Source organism: Lolium perenne, chromosome 5, assembly GCF_019359855.2.
Source record: "Lolium perenne isolate Kyuss_39 chromosome 5, Kyuss_2.0, whole genome shotgun sequence".
In the NCBI taxonomy this organism is placed as follows: Eukaryota; Viridiplantae; Streptophyta; class Magnoliopsida; order Poales; family Poaceae; genus Lolium; species Lolium perenne.
Genome location: NC_067248.2, coordinates 194,601,443 through 194,615,191, shown reverse-complemented (window position 1 = coordinate 194,615,191; position 13,749 = coordinate 194,601,443). Strand labels below are relative to the sequence as shown.

The following is a 13,749-nucleotide window of genomic DNA, read 5'->3' as shown; positions in this document are numbered from 1 at the left end:
GAAGCATCCATAGCCGAGGCAGTCCTGAACGTGGAGGTGGCAAACTTCACCACTAAGCACTATGATCCCAACATTCCCACAAAGCACAACCCGGTCCTCCGTTACAATGCCGCCAACAATGAAGAAGTACCCAAGCTTAGCATCTTCGTGGGGCTTGGTGGCAAGTCAAGTGGCTCGAAGCCGTACAGAACGGACCTACCTGAGCGGACCTTGATCCACTCGTATGTCTTAAACACCATGGTCGAAGTGAAGCCGTACATCGAGTAAGTGCGAACCATTTAATTATTCGCAAACGTTCACTCGTATGTTCGTGGCTAACTCTTCCTCTTTTCATCGGTATAGGAAATTCAAGGCTATACATTGGAAGAATACCCACAGGAGCCTACCCCGGAAGAATCCAAGCAAATTTTCGATAAGGGAGGCGGTTTCGGTTTCGTAGCTGGTTTTGTAATTTGGTACTATTCTATCCAAATTAGCTAGCACTTCCTACATTTATCGGTCATTTCTCGTTCTAAACTTCTTGTGCTAAACTTGTAGGCAAGAACTGACAAAGAGATGAAGTCAGAGCTAAGAAAAATTGCTAGGGGCTTTGACCATTCCGTAGAAGCGTTCAACTCCTATGACGTGAACGGGTATCGCTTCTGCACCCATCAATCCACACCAAGCCGGCCCAACGCGAAGACAATAAATAGTGGGGTGGTATGTCAAGGTGATGATGGGCTCCATTACTATGGAAGAGTCGAGGGTATATACGAGCTGAATTACGGGTTTCACAAAGGGCTAAATCCCGTCGTCTTCAAATGCCATTGGTTTGACCCACGTCGGGTGAGACGGGATCCTGAAATTGGGTTGGTCGAAGTTGAAAGGAACTCCGTTTATAAGGGAGAGGATGTGTACATCTTGGCAACCCAGGCCTTTCAAGTATTCTATCTCCCGTACGCGTGCGTAAAACCCGACAAAACGTCTACATGGATGGGATGTTGTGATGACGGTGCCTTCACGCAATAGGCCGCCCCCGCCAAACAAGGACGATTACCGCCGCGTAGACCCTCAGCAAGGAGTGTCGAGTTTTATCAGGAAGAAGGGCTCCACGGCCATTTCACAATCGGCTTGCCGACTATCGATGAGATGGTCGTTGACTATGTACACGAGGAAGCGGGCATGGTTGGAGACAGTGCGGAAGTTGTATCTGAGGATGTCTGTGCCGCGGAAGACCTGAGTTTGCTCGAGGCGTTCAAAGCAGGATTGACCTCGATGCAGATGGACCACCTCCGTGTTTCATTGATGATTATTGGTTCGCCGAGCCCGATGACGATGAGGAGACACGCGGTCCAATCACGGATGGCGACACATGCTACCGATCTATGTAGTAGTAATTGTGAGGCTAGCCTATTTGTAATAACTCCGTGTAATAGAGATTGTCTAGCTAGGTTATTTGTAAGAACTCCGTGCTATGTTTGAGAGAACTCTATGGTAGCTATTTGTTGCTTCCACTAATTAATTAATGTTCATCCTTTTGCATTATTTGTTGCTTTCATTAATGTTCATCTACTTATATTTCTGTTGCTTTCACTAATATTTATCTCTTTACAATATTGCGTACTAATAAACCACTCTCTTCATTTGTGTTTGCAGGTGATTGAAGCATGGCGCCAAAAAAAAGGGGTGGCGGTCTTAAAAAGAAGCTCAAGGACTTGGTAGGTGTAGGGACTTCGAGGCAGGGCCGAGCTACTACCCCCCCTCCTAGCCCCCCTCCTGTCGCTCCCACAGCGGCCGTAGGAAGAATGCGACGCGGGTACTCACTCCTAGTCCTAGCCCCCCTCCCGCAGCCGATGATGATGACGAGGAGGAGGACCAGGAGCACCACGGGGGTGGGGAGGACCAGGAGGAGGAGGTGGGTGGGGAGGACCAGGAGGAGGAGGGGGGTGGGGAGGACCAGGAGGAGGAGGGGGACGAGGACGACCTCTCGGAGGATGAGGGGTTGGGGAACTTAGTGTTCGATCCTGATCCAAGCCTAGAGTGGTGTGAGCCGGAGGATTACCGACGTTCCAGCCTTTGGAGAGGCCGAGGCCACGTGATAGGAAGCCATATCGGCGTGGGATAACACAGCTCCCTCGCCGAAGAGCTGGCGCTACGTGCACGTTGTTCTTGTGCCCTATGGAAGGAGGTACATGTTATTTTTTGGCATTTCGTTATCGCAATTTTGTCATTATCAAAATTATTATCACATACATATTGATGTTGTCGTTTCATGGTGCAGCTCGTTCCAGTTTGAAGACCCGACGCAGAGACCGCCACGTGGGTACTCGAACATCCTTGGGGGCCTACTTAGATTTTATTTCCCTGGGATAGTCAATCTCCCTACTGGTGGCTGCGACGTAGCTTGGAGGTGGGCGCACTACAGCCTCGCGGAAGATCCTCTTGGCCGCGGCACCGCGGCGGATTTGGTTGTTGCCAAATTCTGGGTACGTGACTTTTGACTTCTTACCATTCATACACTCTCCTTGGTTCACAATAATTGCACTAATGCCCCTTGTTTTACCTATGTTGCAGAAATTCTTCAAGAGGGCCGAGGGCAAGGAGAATGCGTGCGATGATGTCCTACACCAGCTTGCAAGGAAGAGGGTGACTGGCATGCACTACGAGGCACGTGTTCAATGCGTCCGCGACTGGCACGCCGACCGCTTCGTCCACATGAGTAAGGAGGACGCTCGCGACACGCTCATGCAGCCGTGGCAAGATTTCTGGTGTATTTGCATTTATGTGTTATTGATTTCTTTATCGCCATGTAGTTTATTTTACCATAATGGGTTTATCTTGTGCATGTAGAACCCTCCTCAGTACGTCGGCAACGACGATAGGTGCTTTCGTGCGATGGTCATGTGGTGGACATGCCCCCAGTACCTCAAGAAGCACGAGGAGGGCAAGAAGAAGCGGGCAGAGATGCGAGGTGGATCGCATATCCAAGGCAGCATCCCCATCTCTCTTCACCTGCAGAAGGAGGTGAGCAAATTAATGGTTCCTTCATTCTTTGAATTCATGTTATATATTTGTTAACTCTCCAAGGGTGTGTCACTTCACTCAATTACATGTTCTCTTTTGCAGGAAGTCAGGACAGGAGCGAAGCCTAACGTCTTTGCCGTGCTAAAGAAGATGAAGCAAAGGAAGACGCCCGATCCCGAGACGGGTCCGTGTGGGTTAACCCGCAATCCGAGACCCAAAGGCACGTCGTATGTCTCCAAGTTCAAGCAGAAGTACGGCGAGGAGGCCAATCCAGAGGCCGAGGACTTTGACTCGAGGTCGCGGTGCTTGCGGGAGAAGGCTTGAAGCATGGCCGCCTATGGTTTGGTGACGGGTGCGTCGACCCGCCGAGGGTTCCCTCTCTCCGCCGCATCCGTCGTGGTCGTAAGAGCGGCCAGCCTGAGGTAGAGCCCCGGCCACGGGCTTCGGATCTAGCTGTCGAGCGGTTACGGGTATGTTCTTCCTCGGGTCTCTACATTTCCTTTACATGCTTTCCATTGAAATGTTAATGACATCGCGGCAACACAACGTAGGAGGAGATGGCAGCGAAGGAGCAGGCGGCCCAGGAGCACGCACGGAACATGGAGCGGACGATTCTGGAGTACCAGCAGCAGCAGACACAGATGATGCAGCAGATGCAACAGCAGCAGCAGATGATGCAGCAGCAGCAGGCACAGATGAGCTGGCTGATGAGCCATACGGCTCTGTCTACTCCACCGGGGAGTCTTCCTCCTCCACCTTACTCCATGTGGATGCCGCCACCGCCCACTCAGACCCCGGGGACACCTATCACCGTCAACAACATGAACATCATCCGGAGCATGAACCGCGGTGAGTCCTCTTGTGCCCAACCCGCTACTTGTTCAAGTGTTCAATATGCAAATGCAAATGTTCATTCCATCAACATGCTTATAGATTATATGTCACAAGGCAATGACGATGAGGCCGGCGGAAGCGGAGGAGGACAAGGTTGATGGCATGGTCTTCGTGCGCTTTGTCGGATTGTATGCTTGTAATGGATTGTAATATTGAACATTGCACTATGGACTCTATGTAACTTGTGTGGATGGACTATGGACTCTATGTAACGGATTGTATGCATGAACTATGTGTGCTCGACGTATTTGTGGTGTTGTTGATGTGTTTGGTGATCATATATTGATATATATGCTATATTTGTGAAATGCAATATTTGAACTGCAGGGATAAATGAAAAACAGCAAAAAAATGAAAAAATCAGGCCCCTTTGCCGTGTGTGTGCACACGGCAAAGGACTTTTGGTCACTTTGCCGTGTGCACACGCACGGCAAAGGGGCCACGTGGCGCAAGCCTGTGCTCCTGGGAGCTCCTGGAGGCGTGCCTGTAGGGGGCTTTGCCGTGCGTGGTAGGGTAGCCCGCACGGCAAAGGCGCGCACGGCAGAGAAGCGAGGCGCACGGCAACGACCCTCGCACGGCAAAGTATAGCGGCGCACGGCAAAGAGTGGGAGCACGGCAAAGTATTGTGCCGCACGGCAAAGAGTGGGAGCACGGCAGCGTTTGCAGCGCACGGCAGAGAAGGCAGCGCACGGCAAAGGGCTTTGCCGTGCGGTAGTTGCATGCGCACGGCAAAGATGGCTTTGCCGTCGATGACTTTGCCGTGCAAGCTTTGCCGTGAGGGCACGCACGGCAAAGCCGTTGCCGTGCGTATAGGGCTCTTTGCCGTGCAAAGTGGAGCACGGCAACGTCCCTTTTTCCCGTAGTGCGCCCTCTCTCCGTCGAGTCAGGCCATGCACGAAGATGCTGCAACACCCCAGACAAGCAATCTTATACGACCTGTTCGTACACACCTGAACTCCTAGACCGTGCCCATCGTACACCGTCGCCGGGCATATAAAACTCGACCCCGCTGCTGCCCAAGTACGAGCCTCGTCAGAATCCCCTCCTATACCTCTCTTCACTCTCTTATAGCTCCCCTGAGAGCGAAGCCCTGCTTCGTTTCTACCCCGGCTGAAGCTGAGGCCGAGCCGAAGCTCGTCCGTCCGCCACTCGTCGTAGACAAGGCTGCCGCCCCACTCCATCTTTACTCTCTGTTTCCTTCTTCTTCTCTCACCACTAGGAACCCTCACGGCGTCCATTTTTTTTCTCTCTCTAGGAACTCGCCCGAGGAAGCCGTCGACCAGCTTTGTCCCTGTCGTCGTCGTCCGCGACATTGTCCCCGCGCTCGTCCGCGCCGATGGCCTGAAGCATGCCCGCACGTCCAAGTCAGCGAGAGGAGCGGCCGCGCGGTTACACTCCGTCCTCCACGTCGCCTACACCGCCCACTCCCGGTGATGCTCCAGCGACGCCTCTATCGTCGTCCACCACCGCGCGGCGCGCATGAAGTTCCCGCCGTCAAGCTTCGTCACCGTCGAGGTCCGTGCGTGAAGGCGCTGCATCGCTGGTCCTCGGCCTTGCCGCCTTGCCGGCGTCCACAACTTCTCTTGCACCACCATGAAGAACGAACCGAGCTGCCCCAGGCTGCCGCACCACCACCGTGTCGCCGTCGTCGGCTTCGTCCGTGATAGTCTGTCCCGGGGTCGTGCACGCTCCTGTCCGCGTCGTCGATCGGGAGCTCGCCAGCACCAGCAAGGCGAGCAAGTGTACCGGCTCCGTCGTCTCTGGCCGTCCCAGGTAGCTCACGAGGCCTCGTCGTCGTCTTCAGCTAGCAGCCACGAGAGTTTGCAGTACATGCATGCACGATTAGCTCCTCCGCATGATTATTGAAACAGATACCTTTTTCTTAATTCACGTTGGTTAACCACATCCATTAGATCTAGATCCAATGGTAACTTACCCATTCAGTTTTCGCTAAGAGAATGACGTGTGGGTCCCGTAGTCAGGTTTTTAACATTTTTACATCTCAGTTTCAGAGCCGTAGACGGACTGGCCCAGTGTCGATCCGCTTCGCCGGTCATTTCGGCCCATCTCTCTTTTCTCGAATATTTCTGTGAAAATATTAGTCTGCAGATCTACTCTAGGTTTTAAATCACCAGATATTCAAGGAAGCCCCAAATTTGATGATTCTAATTTCTAAATACTTCTAAACAAATTCCTAACCACCCTGTATTGCATGCATGTGCTTTGCCCTTATAGATTTTTACTGGTTATTATTTTACTAAAATGTTGCTGTTAGAGTGTTTTATTGATTGTGAGAATTGTGTGAACCCTTTTTGAGTGAAACCAATTTTTCTAATAAATAGAACTCAATACCTTTATTTTGGCATGGGTCTCAAATACAGGAGCTTTCTAGATGTTGTTTGATTAGCAAATCAAATTCTGTCCAGAGAGCTATTCTTTGATTTTTAATTCGAAAAATAGACATGGTTTTGGGGAAAATGCAAGTTCTTGTGGTAGATATCATGTTATGGTATAACCAGATAAGAGGAAATATTTTTGTGAGCTATATTTTATTTATGGAGATTTTATAACCAAATAAGAATGCCTTTTTAGTATAAAAATTGTGGAAATTAATTTGTAGCTCAGAAAAATGCCAAACCAATTTTGGTGGGTCACATTTTTATGTAGCTATCTGTTGGTATGGTTGTTACTGGTTTGCTATATAATGGTTTGCCTTGAAAATCCTTTATTCTAGTTTTTGACTTATTAAAATGTTTTAAATTATTTAAAAACTTATTTGTGTTTGATTCCCGTGCATGCGTATTATAAATGTTAGTATCTTCCAGTAGGTATACTGCATGTATTTTTGTGAGTCATAAGAAAGATTTAGGCTATTTAAATGGTTCCTAAGTCATTTCTGGTATTATAAAAAATTTAACTATTGTTTTAAAAATTCAAATTGAGTGAATCCAATTTCTGTAGCTTTATAAAGTAAATATTTACTCTCTGTGATTTTACCAAAGTTTTGTGTGCATTATTATAGAGTGGCTAGTTAAATTGATGCTTGTGCTTATTTTACCCATAGGGAAATTATTTTGTTTTTGTTTAAAATGCTTTCTAATGAACCCGGGCTTCAGATCCCTATTGGTGGTTTCCAAAATTCATTAGACTCCTCATCTTTTGTAAATTATGTCTTGATGGGAGGTAGAACCCTTTTCTTTTAGCAATTAAATGTTTGTTAAAGTCTTTTCTAGTGGTAATAGAAATAGTCCTTTTATAAATAAAATGTCCAGTCTTGTCCTAGGTGTTGTTTGTTTGGAATGTTCAGTGTGCCTACTTGAGTGGTTTGCTACTTGTTTTGTATGAGTGATTCATTCCCTGGTTGTGTGTTGATTGTTCTTCCTTTCTTTTGCGACGTTAGAATGCGAACACTATCGGAGAACGAGAGGATCGTGGTGAGGATGTTGAAGAGGAAAGAAGAGCTGAGGTTCGTGAAGACGAAGTTGTAATGTCCCAGGTTTAGAGACGATCGAGGGGTAGATTTTAGAAAGGGATGTGCATTGCATAGTAAATTCTGGGGAAATTTCGCGCTTTTAAACAAAAACTGCATCGAAGGGGGACAAGTTTCTCTCTCGACACCTTACAGGGTTAGGGTTTCGAGAGTGCGACAAACTTGCATCTCACTTCACTAGTTCAGGGTTTTGAGAAGAGAGAGGAGAGTTTGCTTGATTGAATTCCAAATGATATGACATGGTTGAATTCAAACCAAGGTTGAATTTGAATTTCAAATTCAAACATTAAATAATTACTTTAAATAATTCAAATGAGGAAATTCATTAAGAATATAATCAATAATAATCAAGATAAACAATAATATTAAAGTCAAGCTCATTAGAGAAAACTTTGAGCTTTATTGATCATCACACACATTACAATGTCATTACAATATTTAAAAGTGAAATAAAAGAATATTACAACACATCACATAAATGGGCAGAATAGAAAATAAAGAAAAATTACAAGTTAATAGTCCTAGTCTAAACTCTACAAGGTCATCCTCATTTGATCTTGTATTTGATGAAGTCCTTGTCCAATTTGCTCAATTGTTGATCCCTGCACAAAAACACAACAAAGAGAAATTATGCCAAGTGGCAAAGCCACTTGGCAAGTTAGAAATCAAATGGAAAGGTAAAATGAGCAGATAAGCTCAATGTGGCCGAGCTGATCCAGGCCAAAGCCAGGTTCACAGGATCTGGTTCACACAGGCACACAAGCAGCACACACATCAGGTGTGCATGCTCAACACACAGGCACTGCCTGTGCATGTGGTACAACACACACACAAGATCGCTGAGTCACCAAAGTGACCAGAGACAAGTCATTGACCAGTGGAAAGCATAGAGGCACCATATTTAACCTTTCCAGAGCCCAAACCCTAGTCATTTGTTCATCCATCGACAGCAGCAGTGGTAAGAACACCAAGAACAGCCAAGAACACCAAGAACAGATGAACAGCTAGAGCTGTCTCATCTATTCACAATCACCAGAAAATAAACCAAGATCTCAAGCTTGCTAGGAGGAGAAGGGCAAGCAAACAAAGCATCACAGAAGCAATCCTCTACAACAACAATTAAATCTAGGAGCTGGAGTGAGGTATACCACACAAAAGCCTGAGCAAGATCATATCTTGCTCATAATTAAGCATACAAAGCATCACTGGAGCACAGAAAGGGTAGATTACCCTGTGTGTGTCATCATTTGGCTACCAAGCCATTTGGTGCAAGCACAGATGGGTAAGACCAATAGGTTAACATCCTTTGGGAACAACAGTTATGCAAATCCATGCATAACTAGAGGAATCCAGCTAAGAGTGAAACCATAGTTAGCCTAAACCCCTCACTAAGCACCTACAGCTAGCTAGGCCATCAGACCATAGACAATTACCTGTCTATATTCTTTGTCGACATCAAAGGACCACTGGAAGTCCAATACTGGATCAAGCCAGTGAGCAATTGTTCCATTCCAGCAAGCAAACCCAACCATAGCAAGTCACAGAGAGGCAGGAGCAACCATTTCTAGCAGATTAAGCCTGCTAGGGTCACATCAGCTACCTAGCCACTTCAACAGATCACCAAAGCATCACATCATCACCCACTAGGGTTCAGGATGAGCTAGGGTACCCAACCAGTGGTTGGCATCCCTTTAGCCTCATTATTCCATCCATGAGATCATCACTGCAGAGCGGTTCACATCATTTATCTACTTAATGAATCAAAGCTACACAGATAAATGAAACAGAGAAGTAAGCTATGCACCAGGCCATGCAGATGATCCAATGGATCATTGCAGATAGTAGCAGGGGCTTGAGCAAACACAAGCCACTGTGTTACACCGACATCGGAGAGCATCAGCTAGACACAAGGATGAAACAGCAGCCATTCACCAAGCAACTGATGATCAGAAGATCATCAGGACTTGATCAAGCATGCTAGAATCCATTCCAAGCAATTAACACATGAACAGATAATTAAATAACTGAACAATTGCATCACAGAAAGGAGCATCAGGCTTTATAATTGTATCCAGAAGCACATCAAAGGCTTGATGAACCAAAGGATCACAACATACAAGAAAAGTACATATCAATTCATCACTGGATCACACTGCTAAGCCAACAGTAATATTCAATTGAGCATGATCATAAATCTGAACAAAATGAACTAGCCAGAGGCACTGGTACTTGCAAGTATGCAAGGATTAATCACCACAATCAAGCCAGGGACAAGATTAAGCACACACAGTATGCCCTAGTGACAGTAAAAAGGAATAGGAGCATGCCAGTAGGCCATGAGCATCACTGGATGCTCATGAGCAATCACAGGAGGACCACAGCCAGAGATTACAATAAACCGAGATAGCTAGGAAGCACAGCGAGCAATTGAGCAAGAACCGACAAAGACAAGAAGCTAAGATCTATGGCGGCAAAGCAGCAAGTCAAGCACAGCAGAGCACCAACATCAGTAGGCCAGCACCTCCACAAGGAGGGAAGCCATGGCCAGGGATACTGGAGGAAGAAGAAGAGAGGCACAGGAGAAAGGGGGCGGCGGAACACTTACCGTGGTCGAGCAGGTAGGCACGGCCATGGCGGCCACGGCGGCACACGCCAGAGCGCGGCGGCGCCAAGCCAAGCCAAGCCTGGCCATGGCGACACCACGGCACCGCCCGCACCACGGCGGCGAAGCCAGGGCGGAGTCCAAGCACCAGGAGCGCCAGGAACGGCGGGATCGAACGGATCCCGTAACCCTAGCACCAGACGGGGACGAGACCGAGAACAGCAGGTCGCCCGCGTCAGATCGACGCGGATAGGATTGACCGCCGTCGTGTGGCGCGTTGATTGCGCACCACGGCGGGGGCCAAGTCCGGCGAACCTCGCCGGAATCGAGCGGCGACGGCGGAGGCGACGCAGGTCGCCAGAGCAGATTAGGGTTAGGGTTTGAGCGCGCGTGCGGAGAAGAGAGAGGAGTGGGGCTGGTCGAGCCGGACCGAGCCGGTCGGTCCGACCTAACCCACTGGGTTGCACCGACAGGTGGGCCCAGGGGTGTTTTTGTCTTTTCACAAACAAATTAAAATGCTGAAACTTTGAATAATCATAGAAAATTATTAATAGCTCTAAAAACATAATTAAAAATATGAAAATAGATCAACATAAAATTCTCTAACTAAATAAAATATCAAAGAGAATTTTTGAAGACAATTAAGAATGAATCTTAATTTGATGATTTAAATAATGATTTAAATCACACATATAATTTTCTATAATGAAGATAAGTCCATTAATGCATTTGGACTTCAAAAACACCTTGACAACATTTCAAGGTTGTATTTTACTTTAATTCAAGTATCCTCAAATCATTCTTAGTATTAACCTCTTACATGAAATAATAACGACATCGGAAGGGGGGAACAAACCCTAAAAATGGAATCATGCATAATTGCTTCTTTAACCATTGCCCTTATCGGACAATGATGCTATTTTTCAGAACAAGAGGACAAGGGTCAGTCCATACCTACCAACTGCAGAACTTTGCAGTGTTCAGGCAAGTTCATCACTTGCTCATGTCATTTGAGTATTTCTATCAAATTACTTGCAAAGTATTATGGTTATCACTATTGCATAAAAATCAAAACCACTACTTTCATAACTATGAATATGACTATGTGGTGGGCAATGGAACCATGGATTGTGTTGAAATGGTGGAGGTTCCATTGCACGGGCTTATATCCATCTAGGATTAAACAACAAATGTCGCCAGTGATTCTTGTGCCGTAATATCCGTGTTAACCATAAGATCCGGAGTGGGACGGAATAGTCAAAAGTGTTTCCACCTCTCGTTCATCAACGGATGCGCTTTACCGTAGACACTTGTATCTGTCAGGGCAAGCGGTGGGCTGGGGAAGCCTTAAGTCCCCACGGCATAGTCCGTAGACACTTGTCGCTCGAAGTGCAAGCGGTGGGCTGGGGAAGCCTAAAGTCCCCACGGTATTGCGGTCTATGATGGGTTGCAGCTACCGGCGAAGGAGTTTGGTTCGATCCCAAACTGTCGTCGTGGTCGGGGTCCACCCCTGAGTGGGAATAATGGGACCGGCGAGGACCCAGGGTCGGGGCATGCAACAAAGGGTGGGTGTTCGAGGTAGCGGAGGAACATGATTGGCTAGACCTTATACCGGGCCTCACACCTAAGGAAGTGTGGACGGGAAAGCTGCCCGGTTGGCACCAAGGTTAAGATCTCTTGTGGGTAAAGCAACACACCTCTGCAGAGTGTAAAGAACTGTGACCTGTCACTCCCTGTTCCGGGATTGAGGAACTGCGAACGCGGCCGGAAAGGAGCTCCATGAAGTTCTAGTAAACCGGTGAAGGCTGACGGACATAGCTCTTTGAAATAAAAGCAATCTCTTGAAGAAACGTTTATCAAAACTTGCATTGGTGTTAGACTTTCTGGTCTAATATCGTAGCTAGTGCATTAAACACCTCTTATCTATAATGAACTTGTTGAGTACGCTCGTACTCATACCACTCTTAAACCCCATGCTTAGATTGTCTGAACCATCTGGAGGAGGAGGACTACGACAGCAATGATGGAGCCGAGATCATCGGCTACGAGGAACCAGACCTCTCAGGAGGTGTTGAAGGCGTAGACTACATCATAGTCTACGGATCCGGGGAGGCTTCCGGAGGAGAACAAGCCTAAGGATATCAGGAGGAGTAGTAGTAGCCGAGCAGCACAAACTCTTACTACAGAGCTGCTCGATTAAATAAATGTTTAGTTTAATGAGACAAGGGTATTGTAAATTAAGTTGGGTTCACCTCGAACCCAGGAGTTATCCTCTTAGGACCCAAGAGGAGCTCCGAGACGACTTGTGTATGATAATTGTAATAATATGTGAATGAGTTATGGACCTTGCTATGTTCTGTTGTACTACTCTGAGGGATGTAATATTTGCGGAATGGTACTTCGCGAATGTTATATCAACGACTGGCATACTACAACATGCAGTGGTATGCAGGGTCACCACAGTTGGTATCAGAGCAAAAGCTTTGACCTTAGGTTGGAACCTAGTAAATGGGACCAAACGTTAGGAGTCAAATAGGATTAGTAAAGAATTCTCTAAAAATATGGTGTATATTCAATTGAGAATACAACAATCATATCTTTTAGTGCGATAATTCTTTATTATCTCTATTATGATGCATTATTACTAATCTTATAATCTTTCTATTTCTACAGCCAACATGGCAAGTTCACGACCGGGAAGAAACGTGAAAGTTATGGATTCCACACTGAACGAGTACAGAGGAGGACTTGCTGATATCCTACGAGCCATGTTGCTGGAATTTGGGTGTGATCCCCAGATTCCAGTAAAGAAGTACATGTTCTATGATGGACCGGTGTTAGCCAAGTGCAGAGTAGGACTGCGACTTCCCGAATCTTTGGGAATGAGCGTAGTCATGCCAGCTGGAGAAGCTAGGACAACCAACACAGCCTATCATATAGCTGTTATGAGAGCCATAACCGACATACGGGAACATAAGACAAAAGAGCTTATGGATTCCGAGTTTTCCCATATTCCCCATAATCAGGAGGAAGAAGATCCCTTGCTCAACCACTACAAATACGCCAAACGCAAACCCATAGCAGCGGCAAAATATATGGATAATAGCCGTAATTTCATATCATTACTCTTTCAGCTGAACCATCATCTGATAGGAGTTATTGATACGATGCTAGAGGAATTTACCGAACCCAAGGAGGAGAGTAGGGGAAAAGAACCTATGGAGAATATAGTCCACACACCAGTTTATTCAGCTGGTGACTACATCAGCTTTGATCCACTTGCACGTGAACCTACACCTGCTACACCTGGGAACTTTCTGGGTAGTTCCTATGGGGGATACGAAGGTGGCGAGGAATCCGGAAACAACCAGCGTTCCGAGACTCCAATTGAGAATTCTAGGGGTTGGCGTTGGGGTAATGATACCGGAACTCATAGTACTACTGAGTATTATGATGGAGAGATGAACGATGATGCAACAACCCAGAACCAGAGCTATCCTAGTAATGAAGGAGTGGATGGAGGATATCCGACACAGGTTGAGTCGGGTATGGGTTTTGGTAACCCTTATGGTGGGGCTACAGGAGAGTACACCCGATGGGTGGACTATGATGCACTCAACGATCAGTTTGTGAACACTGATTTCTCCTTAGGGTCATCATCGGATTCGGACTACAAGCCAACGGGGAAACCTTATGTTCCAGGGTCTATCAGGAGGACGACACGTTCGACCGGATGGAAGCCTGGAATGTATCGGGAGTG

The 13,749-nt window shown here is 47.0% G+C and overlaps 1 protein-coding gene across 1 annotated transcript; it reads left to right on the top strand.

Annotated features, from left to right (window-relative positions):
- The first annotated feature begins 3,458 nt into the window (after nt 1-3,458).
- LOC139831345 (uncharacterized) lies at nt 3,459-4,162 on the top strand. Its single transcript, XM_071820630.1, has 2 exons — nt 3,459-3,852; nt 3,937-4,162. Exons 1-2 carry the CDS (start codon nt 3,561-3,563, stop codon nt 3,993-3,995), a joined length of 351 nt encoding a protein of 116 aa, XP_071676731.1. The 5' UTR covers nt 3,459-3,560; the 3' UTR covers nt 3,996-4,162.
- The last annotated feature ends 9,587 nt before the right edge of the window (nt 4,163-13,749 follow it).

Coding starts and splice junctions, on each gene's coding strand:
- LOC139831345 (XM_071820630.1), top strand. CDS start 3,561: ATGGCAGCGAAGGAGCAGGCGGCCCAGGAGCACGCACGGAACATGGAG. Junction 3,853..3,936: donor CATCCGGAGCATGAACCGCG/GTGAGTCCTCTT, acceptor ACATGCTTATAG/ATTATATGTCACAAGGCAAT.